The 15,264-nt window shown below is 36.5% G+C and overlaps 1 protein-coding gene across 5 annotated transcripts in view; it reads left to right on the top strand.

Annotated features, from left to right (window-relative positions):
• The window catches only part of ampd2b (adenosine monophosphate deaminase 2b), a 162,442-nt gene that overhangs the window by 94,112 nt on the left and 53,066 nt on the right, over positions 1-15,264 (top strand). For all 5 annotated transcript variants that reach the window (XM_028797086.2, XM_051924989.1, XM_028797085.2 and 2 more), the window contains exons 2-3: positions 403-533; positions 11,178-11,308. In XM_028797086.2, the coding sequence (XP_028652919.1) occupies positions 403-533; positions 11,178-11,308 (262 nt within the window). The remainder of the gene's footprint in view (positions 1-402; positions 534-11,177; positions 11,309-15,264) is intronic.

Below are 15,264 nucleotides of genomic sequence, written 5' to 3'. Positions count from 1 at the left end.
TGTAAAATTTAAACTTCTGGCAGTTTACTTGTTATCTTTTCACCATTTTAGGTCATTCATTGCATTTCAGCTGATTAAATTTGAAGAAACAAATGGAAAAACTGAGATGTTCTGAAACTTTTGAACAGTAGTGTAAATACATATATGCTACTTTAACTGGTAATTCGCTTTGCAAATTTTCATTTCCTGGAATTTAACCTGAAAATTATTATTATAATGAAAACAGCAGTGTTTGAATATGAGTTGCTTTCCTGTATTGTTTTGTTGTGGTGTTCTTGAAGATACTTAAGAAATGCCTACATTTAAATGCATATGTCACAAATCTCCTGCACATTAAAGGTAGGTTATTACACATAATGTACATTCTACACAGAAGGGGTGACCTACTTTTGTATTTTGCAGATCTGAAAAGTTCCCCAGGCCTATACCCTTTGACAACTCAGCGATCCTTACCTGGAACTCCTATTTCCCTCAAGCACTTTCCAATCGACCTGCGTACATCAATGGATGGAAAATACAAGGAAATTGCTGAGGTAAAATAAAGTAAAAATTGTGTGTATGTAAAGAATTATTATTAAAAGCCTTTGAAATTGGGATACTACCTTTTCCGTGGCGTGTCTTGTGCAAAGTCTTAGTGTGTGATAAAGCAGATTAAAGCACCACAAAACTATTTTTTATTTGTTTATTTATTATGCATGATGAATCACCCTTGCTGAGGATATGGTAATAAAATAACCGAGCATAATGTTTTTGAATGAGTAAATTCACTGATATGAATCAATGTGTAAATATGTGGTAAGAATATGCAGGTTCCATATAGAACCTGGTACTGTGTGGCAGGAATGATAGCTCTGCACTACCACTTGATTAAACTTCGGTGAATTGGCATCGTAAATTGGCTCAAGTGTATGTGTGTGTTCGACCTGCGATGGTCTCTTACCCTGTCTGTTCAGTTCTTGTCATTTGATGTATGCTGTGCGCCTGCTCAATAGTCTCTCTCACTGAAGCACACTGAAGCTATATAAATCTAGCAGCAGCAGGCAATATCTTTGCGAAATAAAGAAGTAAGCTTCAATATAGTAAAAGAATATAAGCGATCACAAGTTTGCATTTTTCAGCTATTATTGTCTAGAGGTCTACAGAATAGAGATAGTAATTAAATCTGGGCATCAACATTCAATAATGTTAATAATGGTGCTTGAGAGTGAATCCTCACCCCTGGAGCTTAATGGCTGCTGTGAAGGAAGATGAACAGCAAAATTGGAAAAGTGAAGTATAAAATGGCTGAAGTATAAAATGACTGAATCTCACAAGAATTTAGATTTTTGCTTTTCTTTTAAAAACAACATGGATGCGCTGTTTTACATTATGTGTGCAATCTTTTGTGTCTTGAAAAATTGCTATATTTGCAAAGTTTTAAGGCTTTTCTCTCTATTATAAAAAAAAAATCTTGGAAGGTTGGAAGAAGACGAGATGTGATTTTCTCGGAGAGACACTTTCACGTCCCGTGAGACGAGTCTTTGTGCTAAGAGATTTAACCACGCCTGGAGCCGGAAATAAAACAAAGAGTAGATGACAAAGTAGAACGTCTTAAAGAATTCAAAAACGTTGGCGCAGTACACATGCAGAGCGGGTTAGAGATAATGGAAGTAGGAAAATTTGAAAGTCTCAAAAAAAGAATAGTAAAGATAGCATTAGCGCAAACAAATATCACCTTTTCATTACCTTTTCATCAATATCGCAATGAATTTTGATTCCGTGTTTGTAATTACATCGTGACAACACAACGTACAACTGCCCGTGAGTTAATATTGTTTCTTTCTTTCTACAAGAAATGTGTCTGACAATAATGAGAAATGATTTCACTCGCAGGATTTCACTTTCACCAAACAACAAATCTTTTAATTCTCGTGGATATGCCTCTTCATTGAGAAGAAACGCTACTTTTACCTGATGGCAACATGAATTAGACGAACTGCAAGTCTCCGACTTAAAGTTTAAAACCAAACAATATATTCGATATCTTTTTAGCTGTTCCGTTATTTCACCGAGTAATAATTTCTGTTTGTTATCACTAATGCAATCATTACTATCATTTTTTGAGGCTTTTGAATTTTAGTACTTTCATTATCTCTAACCTGCTCTGCATGTGTATTGTGCCAACGTTTTTGAATTCTTTACGATGTTCTACTTTGTCATCTACTCTTTGTCTAAATCTCTTGGCACAAAGTCTCGTCTTGCGGGACATGAAAGTATCTCTCTGAAAAAGTCACGTCTCATCCCAGGCTAAAAAGTCTCGTCTCATCCCAGGATTTTTTTTATTCTTAATAGAGAGATATCTACTTTCAAGGGGTTCATTGTGCCAAACAATAACATTTTCAGCCTTTTGATGATGGCTAAGTTAAGAAACTAGAAATGGAAACTGTATGCTCCTTTTAAATACTGTATGATAACACCCTTCAACTATTCAGCTACCATGGTCCCATTTAACATTTTCGTTCCCAGCTAAAGCTGCTACAGCTATGAGTATTATCCTTTATTTTAATTATTAGTTCTATGGGCCATTTTCCCTTGACCATACCATACTGAGTAAGGATTCTTTGTCTAAATTTAATTTAGAATGAGAGAATACCTTGTCAAAAGCACAATGTCTATCTCTGCCAAACAAACGTTTGATGTAAAATGTCTGGTATATTCCTGATTCACTTCCCAGTGGGGACCATGCAAAATTTTACCTGTCTTTTTCATACAATTACTGCCTGTGGTCTGGTAAGTTTTAATTTTTTCTGTAGTTTTTTTTTTTTTTTAAATCTAATTGAAGATAATCTGAAAATTTTGAGTAATAAGGACACTGCCAACAACATCACCTTTCTATTGGAATAAAGACTTTCTTTCATGGAAGTTCCACTGTGTACCTGTATGTGTGCGTGTTTGTTTAAGTAGTACTGCTTCCTCACAGCTCCAGGAGATGGAGTTAAATTCTTGCCTGTTTGTTTTATTTGCACATTTCTAACCTTGCATGTATGGGTTTTTCTCCAATTACTCAGTTTTTCCTTGCACATGCCAAAAAATTGTGTGTACTAGATTAATTTATAACTTTAAATTGGCCTAATGTGAATGTGCCCAAAAATGGACTTGGACCTTTATTTTAAGATTGTGGAGGTTTGCAGTTTTCAGTTCTCTTTCAAAGCAGTCCATATGTACACAGACATGAGAATGAAACTAAAGAAGAAATGGTTTCTTTTATTTTAGTTATAGCAGTCTGTAGCTTCTCCTGTTTACCTAGTTTTAGATGTATTTTTATTTTCTATTTTTTTTTTATCTCTTTACCAGCCACCATGTTGTTTTTTGCTGGTTATGGTTTGTTTCCCTATTGATCAACCAGAGGTGCATTGTGTGATATCAACATTTTTTGTGGATATTGTATTGTTTGAGTAGCTTAAAAGTCAATTAGGAAACAGGTCTCTGCAAGTTATTTTTTTGACAAACATTTTATTTAGCTCTTTGAAATCGGGTGCCTAGTTTTAGTGAATGATCTTATGGCTTCTGAACTTTTGTTTTTTGACCACATATCTCTCTCCTCTCCTGGTTCTTGTGCCTTTTTCAAAATGCCATTTACTGTGGCAGTACATTTACACTCCTTTTAGAGTTTAATTTTCTAAGCACTATTTTATGCTGAGCAGGACAACAGTTTCTGTCAATATCTTTGGTTTTTGCTGATCTGCTGTGCTTAACTTCAGTCAATAGCCCAACTAACACTGACATCAGCTAAACCAGCTATATGCTCTTGCAGCCAAGTACAACTTCCAGCTGTATTTTTGTAAAACTCGAGCATTTACAAAATGAACCAATACAAAGAAGGACCGGATGGGTCTTTTTTGTTATCTTTTTAATCTTAATTATGGGGCTTTATTTATTTTTATCTTTCTGTGCATTTTGGGTAAATGGAAAAAAAACTAGAACAGCAATACTTCAACTGCAGTTTTGTCATCTGCATGATGGCACATTGTGAAAACAAACTGTGACCATGATGTCATAGTCTCATTGAAGTATTTCATGATAGCCTCCTATTCTAGTCATAGTCTTTGGCTCTACTAGAAAAGAAACACTTTTACCAATCTTGCCTCCCAACTACCTTTTTGTCTGATATTTAAATTATATGTACTGATCTGCTTTAAGAGTTAGAAAATGCTTGCATCTTCAGGTTGGTTTCTTCACACTCAAAAACAAGATTTATTGTTTTTTTAACAAGTCTGACATAAAAAGTAACAAACCACTAGGGATCTCTTGATGCCAGAATTTTCGAATTCAGTAATAATGCCAATGGAATTTTGTGATACTCACTACCTTTTGGTATCATGGCAAAGCAGAAATCCAATTCAATTTTGTTTAATTAAACTACCTTCATTTTTTGAAGTAAACAATATTGTGCCTTTTTCTGTAATACAATATAAAATATATAAATACTAACAGTGAAATTAGCCTTACAATACTGGTATATCCATTGAGTAGTTACCCAACTATTATTTAAGTAAGTAAGCACTCGTAATATCAAAATAACATGCTAGGCTTTAATTTAATTGTGTGGCAGAGATAGACGTGTGCCAGTGTAAGAACAAATAGATAGTTTATAATCTTGGGGGGAGGGGGAGAGATTTTAAAGAGTGATGTATCATGTACTACCTGATTTATCCCAGCATGTGCACACTCTAAATGTATTCACTGACAATTTCTTTATAGCAACTGAAAAATAATGCTTTAAATCCATTCTAAATATAAGAAATGAAGTTATGATATGTGCTGTTGAATTGGTGAATTTCAAGGTAAGTGAGTAGTACTAGGGTGTTGTACCGTGTTAGCCATTATGAATGTAGAAAAAAGCCAAGCAAAATGACACCTTTTATTGGTTAACTAGAAAGATTATAATATGCAAGCTTTCGAGGCAACTCAGGCCCCTTCTTCAGGCAAGATTACATCTTGGCTGAAGAAGGGGCCTGAGTTGCCTCGAAAGCTTGCATATTGTAATCTTTCTAGTTAGCCAATAAAAGGTAAGTGAGGATATTTTCATTTAAACAAGCTCTTTTAAGCTGTTTTGGTAACAATATGCTTTTAAAGTCTGCTTTGTCAGTGAACCAAAAATCAGTCCGCTAGGTTTGTAACATTTTGCTTTTGCAAAATTTTATATTTGCATCATTAGCTGGTTAGAAAATATTTCTAAGGAGTAATAGTTAAAGAATGAATCAAAATAATTCAAATTTCAAGTGTCAGAAACTTGTGCTGTTTTTAATTTTCCAAGTCTGCCCCTCCATTTTTTTTTTTTTTTTTTAATTTGTCCAAACTCTAAAGCTTCCTGTGTAAAAATAAAACTTGTCAGAATCCTTTATTTCAGAACTCTTGTTAAACAGCCTTTGTTTTGCTGTTTTTAAGATTTCTTGTGTGAGTGATCAGACTTTGTTATTGCTTATGCCTGTGTACAAATCCAGAATTATAAAATTACTTGTGCTCAATAAATTTGTAACTGTGATACAGCTTTACATTGTTCAACACACCATTCAAATAAATGACATGTGCTTTTACTTATTGGTTATGCTAATGGACATAAATTTGCCTTCAAATGCCAAACTACATGTTTCGGTGATTATGCAATTATATTAACACAGTACATTTCGTAATAATAGGGAGAAGTGCCTTGATCTTTGAAGCATTGAAACTCTAAATATTTTTGGTTTTACTGTTAACAAATTGAGCAACTCATGTCACCACTTTGTTTTAATCTTGCATCAATATGTACTTGCCACAACTATTAGTACTGTCATTCATCCAATATCCTACAGTTCTTTATACGTAAATGTGGATACCTACGAGGGCTGTCCTCGACCCTAAACTGTAAATGCTGATTTGAACAATAGATGGATAGATGGATGGATGCTTGGACTGCTGTAAAAATGCTCACTACCATCAGAGAATGAATGTGAAGCATCCATTCATTTACTGGAGCTGTGTAGCACACTATTTAAAAGCTATTAAATTCATTATTTTTTCATCTAATTTTACAAATTCTTGACATTACAAATATAACAATAAAAGCTCATTTGATGTTTCTGTTTCTGAACTAAATCCTTAATGGGATAAATGTGGCAATGATGCGAGCCTGTGTGTATGTGTGTTTTGCTTGTATTTATTTATTTTTTTAAGAACAAGTACAATTCCTTAGTGAAATATATGAAACAAACATGTCTAATAAGCTGGCTGACAGTGTGATAGGGCCGGTTTAAACTTCACACTCAGAACACATACGCACACACATCATGGCTGCCATGCATTCTCAGCGTTCATTTGACGCGTCCTCCGAGCACATCTTCAGAAATTAATGCAATTTATGCACAGTACCAGCAAGAAGTTTGGGGGGCACAGTGTGGTGAAGTCTGAACATGATGTCAGAGTCTCTGTTTACTATCTACATGTGACAGAAAGCCGCTATGCGGATCGTACAAGATCGATGTGCATGCTACGATGTTTAATGAATGGTTCGATGTGATGACGTAAAATGCAGACATACAAATGCATTCGTGGTGCTTTTATATTCAAGTGTCGCATATTCCCCATCGTAATGACACATTTTTTCAGAATGTACAGTGGCGTATTTGAGCCACAGAGAAAAAAAAAAAGTTAGGGACACAGTGAAAAGGTGTATTTTGTGATTTAAAGTGGAAATTTCGGCTTTAATCACGAAATGTCCACTTTAATCTTGTAGTTTATTTTAGTAGTTTATTTTATCATTGAAGTAGACCATCAAATCATGTAATTAATTGCTACGTGCTTCTGAGGCTTCCTCCTACATTGACCGCAGTGGCAAGCAGCAATCACCACACAGAACACATTAAATTTATGATATTCCAGCTCTCTGCACATTTAGAATCCTTAAATTTATACTTTATCACTTTCATGATGAAATACATTAAACTATATATATTACATTTTACAAATAAATCATTAACTTCATTTAAATAATGAATACTGTTAATAATTACACATGTGGAGGCAACACAGTGGTGGAGTAGTAGCACTGCTGTCTCTCAGGGAGTCATGTCCCTGATGTTCCCTGCCTGGAGTTTGCATGTTTTCCTAGTGGGTTTCCACAGTGTGCTCCGGTTTCCTTTCAAAGATATGCATGTTTGAGGGTATGTTGATGCTAAAATGATGCTAGTGTATGAGAGTTCTTATATTCACCTTGCGATGAGCTGATGCCCCATCCAGGCATTGCTTCTGTCTTGCGCCCGATACTTGCTGGAATGGGCACATCCCTGGATTGATGGATTTAATCATTAAACATCCATCCTTTTCTGAGATTTTATGGCAAGGTGTCCTCGGAGTTTAATGGGTGTTTCAGGCAATTCACAATGCAGCAAAGCCGAACCTGTGCTCACTGTGATATCATCTCGCACTGCCACATGGTGGAATCTGCTAGATTTACGTAAAGTACGTGTGCATACACAGTACAATGCTTGCATAGCAGTAGTGTCCACACGCGCACACATCACATTGCGTTAAGTATAAACCTGGCCTTAAGCCTCTGGGCAAGTAACAGCAGCAGTGAATGGAACTTTAACGCAGCAAGCAGAATGCTAGACCAGAAGAGAACTCCACTAAAACCATCAACAGTGAATGCAATTCTGTTCCTCCACGACTCTTACTAAATTAATGACTTCATCATAACTGTAAATAGTTCTGTGTTTGCCCAACAATTTCGTTCATTTGGAACAGCAACAAAAGTTCCCAGTTCACTACCAGTGAAAACGTATAAGACAAATGGCTTATAATTATCATTGTGTAACACTGCTTTGCAAATCTGTGTAAGTAAGTTGGTAAAGCTCTTACTGTATTATAATGCAATACATAAACTTTAATTTTAGACCTTTTGCTTTTTGTGGTGCAAACTGCCTTGGCTACAATGCTGTTCTAATCCCACAATATTTTTATTTATTGCACTCATCTCAGTATGCCAAGTAAATCGGGTTCGGGTTTCAGACTTACTAGATCAGGTCAGGTCTCAGCGTCTCCCGGTCGGGTCGGTTTCAGGCTTTAATTTCAGGCCCATGCAGACAGACCTCTATTCAGCGTTGTACCCTGATCAGAGAACAGGACATAGCCGACGTAACCAAACATAGTGAAAGGAACAACTTCCTGCGTGTAATGCATGTATTTCATGTGTCTACTTCACAAAGCAATTGTACTGCCAGTAGTTACTGTACTTTCTATCATTGTGATAATGTACATTTTTTCCTTACTTACACTGTTATATGGTGAGCTTTTTATTTGTATGCTATGACTCATTGGCAGCAGTATCCAGTCTTGCATATCATATGTTTCTGGAGTGTGGTAGCATATGTAAGATCCAGCAAGAGCAGAAATTCCTTAAGAAACAGCAAGACTTGAGCAGTTAGAAGGAGGAACCACATTTGGCCGAGCTAATTCTGGGAAAGAAGCCGATGACCAATGTGTAGGCCCAAATGGAGAAAATTATCCCGAAAAGAAAGAGCTAGAAAATACACTGCTTTCAGAGCAAGTCCCATTGGCTTCATGTGACAGCTTCTGAGGCAAAAGCATACTGGGAGTTTGGCTTGTTCAAAGAAGGAAGTTGGCCAGTAGCTCCAAAGTTCCTCCAGTTACCTTCGAAGGGAGCAGGAATTGGGTGACTACTGCATCTCTGTGCTAGTGGATCTACGAAGTACTGAGTTTTGACATTTGGGAGACATTCTTGAAAGAGGTACAGGAAGTTTTGAAGCAAGCAGTGCTAAGTTCAGACCTTGCCCCTGTGGTGTATCATAAAAGTTATTTATGTAGAACATTTTGCTACTCCAGAGGTTTTCAAAATCTTGATTGTCATCAAGAAGAGAAGGGAAGGTGGCCGAGTAATGAGATTTTCTAAAGAAGTATTAGGGAAGAAGACTTCAAAATAATTGACTATTTTGAAATATTTCCTAGCTAAATGTCAAAGAAAGATCTTTATCTTTCGTTTGCTGTTATGACAGGGAGTTTGATGGGTTTTCTCATCAAGAATGGCTTTGATTTATCAGTTAAAAAAGCAAGGGGTCCCAAATATATCTGAGTTTTGTGGAGTAAACAGGAGATGTGTCCTGCCTTATACGAGAAGCACTAAGAGAAGCATGGAAAAGCTGGGGTAAAGTGGTAGTGCTCTGGCTTGACGTGGCTACTTCTTATGGGTCTCTAAACAAATATTGGAGTAAGGGAACCACCAATTAGGGCCATTATGAATAACCTTACAGTTACCATGGAGTCTGTTTCTGGAAGCAGGTGAAAACTTAAAAGTACTGTAGAAACTTGTCTGATGGGAAAGGATGATGATGTTGAAAGGGGTAACGTTGTCAACGATTTCTACTTCTAAGTTCTTGGTCCAATACGCATATGACTTTCTTTACAGACCTGCATAGCTGGTGAAAAGTGGAGCCACTAGATTGCTGACTATGCTCCAAGGAAGCAGATGCTGAACAGCTATATGAATGCTCTTGGAGGCGGTTAGGTACCACTGGATTATAACTGAAAGAGTAATTCACGTATAAATCCCCTTCAGAGCAAAGATTTGCTTTGATCAGATGTGAAGAGCAGCAAGGCAAAGTAGTTGAATAAAGAGCATTGATCCTCGAGGCTGCAATGAACTGACATAACTAACCTAGAAAACCAAATGTGATTCTCACAGCACATTATTGAGACCACCTTGATTCCAGATGTTTTAGTCTTTGCATTAACCAAAAATGCAATCCCTTTGGAATTGTCAACGCCATTGGAGGAGATCTATGAAATTAAAATGGCCAGGTATAATGGACCAGTAAATTACTGTTGGACACAGAGCAGGAAAGTAAAGTGCACGTTGGCTGTCAGGATTTAGCTGGGCTTCTTTAAGCTTCTACAAAGCCCTAAGCATTCTGTTTATCAGTGGAGTAAGTAGAAGTAGAGCCATTTGTAGCATCACTGAGACAGAAGAGAAAACTTCAAGATGGCTATGGTTGAGAAGAAAATGATTTTGCAACATAATGCTGCTTGAACATGGCTTTATAGCCGGATTTAACCATGGCTTGGTTATCTGGGTGGGTACGCCTGATGTTGAAAGACATGAAACAAAGGATGAACCTGGGAACATCACTGAGGATGTATTCAAATACACTGTAGGATGTATTCTGACAGACCTTCACTGCCATAACATTTCTTTAGAGTGTTGGATTTGTAAAGGTTGTCATTTTTGTCTCTATAAACATTTTTTGCATATACTGTATTACATTACAATTTGTGGCTTAATGATACACAAAGATTTGATGCTGAAGAAGACATTTACACCAAAAATAACCAACTTTTATTCATTAAAACAAAATATTGAATTCATGAGGCAGAAGCATACTGGGACCTTGATCAAAGGAGGAAGTTGGCCAGTAGATCCAACATTGACTATAAGAAAGAGTGGAAGGAAGGTATAACAATACTTTGCATAAGTTATGCTATTTGAATTGTTAGTTTCCCAAAATAGCGTCTTCAGTGAAATGACACAGCATACCTTTTTAAGCATAATGTTCCACCCTCCAATTATGGATAAATCATACATGTTTTCCTTTAAAAAAACTGATTTTCTACATGAATTTAAATTGTTTATTATTTTACTTTAATAGTATTACAGTTATTAGTCTTGTATACTGTATCTGTTAAAAATATAACTGAGAGGATTGATTTTTAAGGTCAATAATATGAAATTGTAAAAAAAAATGTTCTCAAACCTAAATTACTTTAAATCCCTGTCCCTGCACTTCTGATAGCCATTTTAAAATTTAAAATAAATCGGTCTTTGTTTTATACATTTTTGCATGTACATTTGATTAAATGGGGTGTAATTTAATGGCATAGGTTTCTGCAAGTGTTAAATGAGTACATAAACTGACTATATGGAAGTTCTTTTTCATATCTACAGTTTGTAAGTTAATTTAACACTGCCAATTTTGCGGTATTGTATTTGTGAATGAGCAAATGTAGCATTGTGTTTGAGCGGTTTAGGAACATTCACTGTGGTGCCTATACCTTGCCACTGTTCACTTGATCTCTTTAGCATGTCCATACTGCTGTTTTAAAGCATCTTCCATGCTTAACCTGTTCTTGTGAAACTCTTTACACAGGAGCTGTTCACGCGCTCATTGGCAGAGAGTGAGGTACGTAGCGCCCCCTATGAGTTTCCAGAAGCCAGTCCTATTGAGCAGCTAGAAGAACGGCGTCATCGCTTGGAACGACAGATCAGCCAGGATGTCCGGTAAGGAGGGCAACTATTTAGCAGCTGTTTGCAAGGCCAAGCTTAAAGACTGAACTCAGTCTGTTACTCTCTTGGCAGGCGACTGAAAGAAAGATCGTCGCCCCTTCCCCACTCCCTAGTGAAATAATAATGAACCTTTAAGGTAAATACACCCTTTTATGGTACTAAAATGGGTTTTGTGGTCAATGAAAGAAGGGGTCAGATAAAATGATGCACATCAGATGGGAGTGAAATGTTGGCAGTGGTGAAATAGCACTCATCCCACACTACAATTTTCCTTTGCACTCCACTCAGAGGTGGCTGGGACTTTGGGGGATTTCATTATAAGGAAATTGCTGACTTAAGTTGTGTACAGTCTGTTTCATCTTCTCACTGCCTCCCTCACTGCTTTCTCTGTTTTTACAATGTCTGGTGTGTCTTCCTTCCCATGTAATTCTTTGGGTTGAGCCTGTGTTTGTTTAGGTCAGTTAGACTGGCAAAGATCTCAAATTTACCTTTGAAAGAAATTAAGCTAGCAATATCACTGCTTTCGTGAATGCTATAAATATAAGCCATGTATCTATGTACACCCATGTACTGATTGCAAAGTTATGCACCAAAATACAGATATTGTTTATTTTACAAATATATATAGTAAACATGATCGGCAAAAGTTTTCATGGTGATTCTGGGGCTTTTCATGTGCTTAGTTAATTGGAGGTCGAAGGTTTCTCCAAATTTCTAAGAACAGTACATTACATTTGCATTTAAAAGTCTGTGATAAAGCCTCTGACTTTGTGCTAATGGTGCCAGCTGTGTCTTGGAGTTTGACGGTATCTGCTGCTGCCCTGTGACCTTTCAAAAGCATCAGACACTTATAGCTGGAAAACATTTTTTCAACGTGCTACTTGATCGCCCTTTCTGCAGCCCATTTTTAAATGGCACATGTAGCACATTTGTTATATCCTGGTTAGCCGTTGTTCTTACTTTCAGTCCTCCTAACTCACTGAAGCAATTGGCTTATATCCTAGCCATTTTTTCTTTCAGTGGAAATTGTTATTTTATCAGGTGCCCTCATTCCAGAGTCAAGTCAATTTGTTTTGTATGATTCTTTTCACTCAGTTTAGGCTCATCACTATATCAAGTTTATAGCTAAAATACATATTATAAATTTTACAAACAGAATGGTGTACTCACATTACTTGTTGTAGCAGTTTTGGCACCTAACCAGAATGAAGGATAAACACGCAGTTCCTACCATTGTCACCTTCACAAAAAATGTTGTTGATTCTATTGGAAATGAACTTCAGTGAATTAATGACTATTAGTTTTTCAACTAAATTGCTTTTCCTAAATTTAGACAACAGCTTAATTAATAATTATATCATGGGCAGAAATGGATTAGACTAACCTGCTCTGCAGTTGGCTATCTATTATTTGCACCTCATTTTTAATTGGCAGCTGGTTGGTAAGCATAATTTAGTATAGTATTACACACATGACCTGTAATGAAAAACATGTAGAAGTTAATGATCCAGTGACTACAAGTACATAGAAAAGTACATAGAAAAATAAAACCCACACTACTTCAAAGTTTTGATATTGTGGACACTGAGAAAGAGAATTTGTGTAATTAAAAGATAATAGTGCCATTAGCAGATTTCTAATGTAATAATTGAATGGAAAGAAAACCAGCAGCCACAGTTAGCAGCCAAAGACAGAAATTACCGAACACTGATATGTATACAACATGTCAGGAGTTCAAATCCATAGTCTATCATTTTATATTTTTGAGCAGGTACCTTACAGCTCCAGAGTTCAAATTTAAATCCTGACCCAGACCTTGTTTGTGTGAATGTTACAGATTTTCTCCACTTTTTATAACATTCTCTTGGCAGCCCTTTTTCCTCCAATAAGTCACTCGTGCTTGGATAACTGGTAATTCTAAACTGACGCAGTAGTGTGAGTATATTCTGCAATACTTGGCATGCTGTTCAGAATTTGCTTATATCTTGTGTCTGTGAAGGTTGGAAAGGCTAGAGCAATCTATTTCCATATATTGGAATATGAAGTTTGGAAAATTTTTAAAAATGTGTAAATTTATATTATGCATTTTTCTGCTTGATTAATGGCCACAGAGATTGAGTTTGTGAAATGTGAAACTGCATTTTAATTTGTTTATTGTCTGTTTCAGAAAACATCTATTATTAATTGCACGTTCCTATATCAATTAAAGACAATGTTATTTACCTTTTATGTATCTTCATTGTATCAACCCGTAAAAACAAATAATGTAAAAAAAATTTTGGGTCGAGATGTGATTTTCTCGGAGACACTTTAATGTCCTGCAAGACACGGCAGTGAGACAAAAGGGCAGCTGCTGTACAGGCTTTTAAATGTTTGAAGCGCTGTGCGACATGCAGATCACGCAGCACGGCACAAGCAGCAGCAGCAGCAAGCCAGCTAATCGAGCAAAGAGGAGGTAAAAAAAACTATTTGTTTCCTATTGTATCACCATTTAAGAGGAGGTTTTGGAGTAGCGACCGCATCTCATTAGCATGCGTTCAGCCCCTCCTCTTCACAAAGTGAGAGGCAGAGACCCAAAGTGGCTGGCGCGTAGCTCGCCCTAGGGGGCAAAACCCCCTAGTACTTTTTAAAGGAATTCAAATAGTGTGACCAAGATTTAATGAAGTATCAGTTTTTAAGTCTAGTTTAGTTCTCTTGTGGTTGCTTGCAAATTATCACATACAATAAAGAGAAATATCATTGAAGTAGCTGTTCCTCATTATTATGTGCACCTGGTTCAGCTATTTTATAGTTCTCACTGTTTCTGTTTTCTAGACTGACAAAATATAATTTAGTAGCTGAAGTAACAAAATGCTTAATTATAATAGGAGTCCATTGAAAAGAAGGAAATGATTAAACTGAATAACTATAACTGTAACCCTCCATGTGAACACAGCTGCATACCAAAGTTATATATTAAATCTACCCAAAAGAGTTTTTAGAAGAGTTTATTATTTAAATCTAAATGCATAAGCTCTTTTCATTCTGTTATAACCCTAATTAAATGTCTGTACTGATGTACAAGTGTAATTATGGTAAAAAATAATGTAAAGATTTTCAATTTAGTTTTATTGTAATTGTACTTCTGTAGAACGAAAAATAATGTGTGCTAAAAGAAAACCATTAAGACAGTGCAGTACAATTAAAACTAATAGCATACAAGAGGAAGCTGCAAATGGAGGGAGTGGCTGTTTGGGGGTGGGGGGGGGGGTTTGGGGGTCAATAAAGTTCAGAGATCCAGAGCAAGAAAACGTTATTGAGAATTTAATAATTTTACATTCTTAGAAAAGAAGCTATTTCTGAGTCTGGAGCTGTCCTATTCAAATGGTAGCCCATGCGTCCCAGAATCAACCTCCGAGTTGTGCATGCCATGGTCCCGCCAGAAATGCAGAGAAAAACGGATAAAAACGCATTTTGCAAGCCTTCAGAATTTCATACATAAATTCCTACAGTAGTACAGACAATGAATTCAACACTCCTCGTAGCGAGCCAACATTTGACCAACAGTGCAGAGCGTTGTGTGTCTAGAGGTGGTGGTAGTAGTCTCTGATAGTTTTTAGGTGAAAGTTAAGTGCCGGTACTTTGTTCCACAACTCAGCCTCGAAATCTGGTCATGGCATTGACTACATATTAAATGATTATATAATTAATTGTATGCTGAGTCTTGATTGTATTCCAGTATCATCAAGTGAGTGCGAATGTGGGTTCTGCAATGAATCTAATTATTACTCCAATGAGAGCCTTGTTTCTGACAAGCACTGTCTCTGCATTTCTTTTCATACGATTGGTTGACCCTCCACTCACATGCTTCGATCCTGTGGATTCGTGGTTGTTACGAGGATGACGATCAGCCATTGACACTCAAAGCAAAGAACGAGTTAGTGAGACTGCATTTGATGAAAACATGCAAA

Source organism: Erpetoichthys calabaricus, chromosome 3 (assembly GCF_900747795.2).
Source record: "Erpetoichthys calabaricus chromosome 3, fErpCal1.3, whole genome shotgun sequence".
In the NCBI taxonomy this organism is placed as follows: Eukaryota; Metazoa; Chordata; class Cladistia; order Polypteriformes; family Polypteridae; genus Erpetoichthys; species Erpetoichthys calabaricus.
This window is presented reverse-complemented; position numbering and strand designations above follow the sequence as displayed.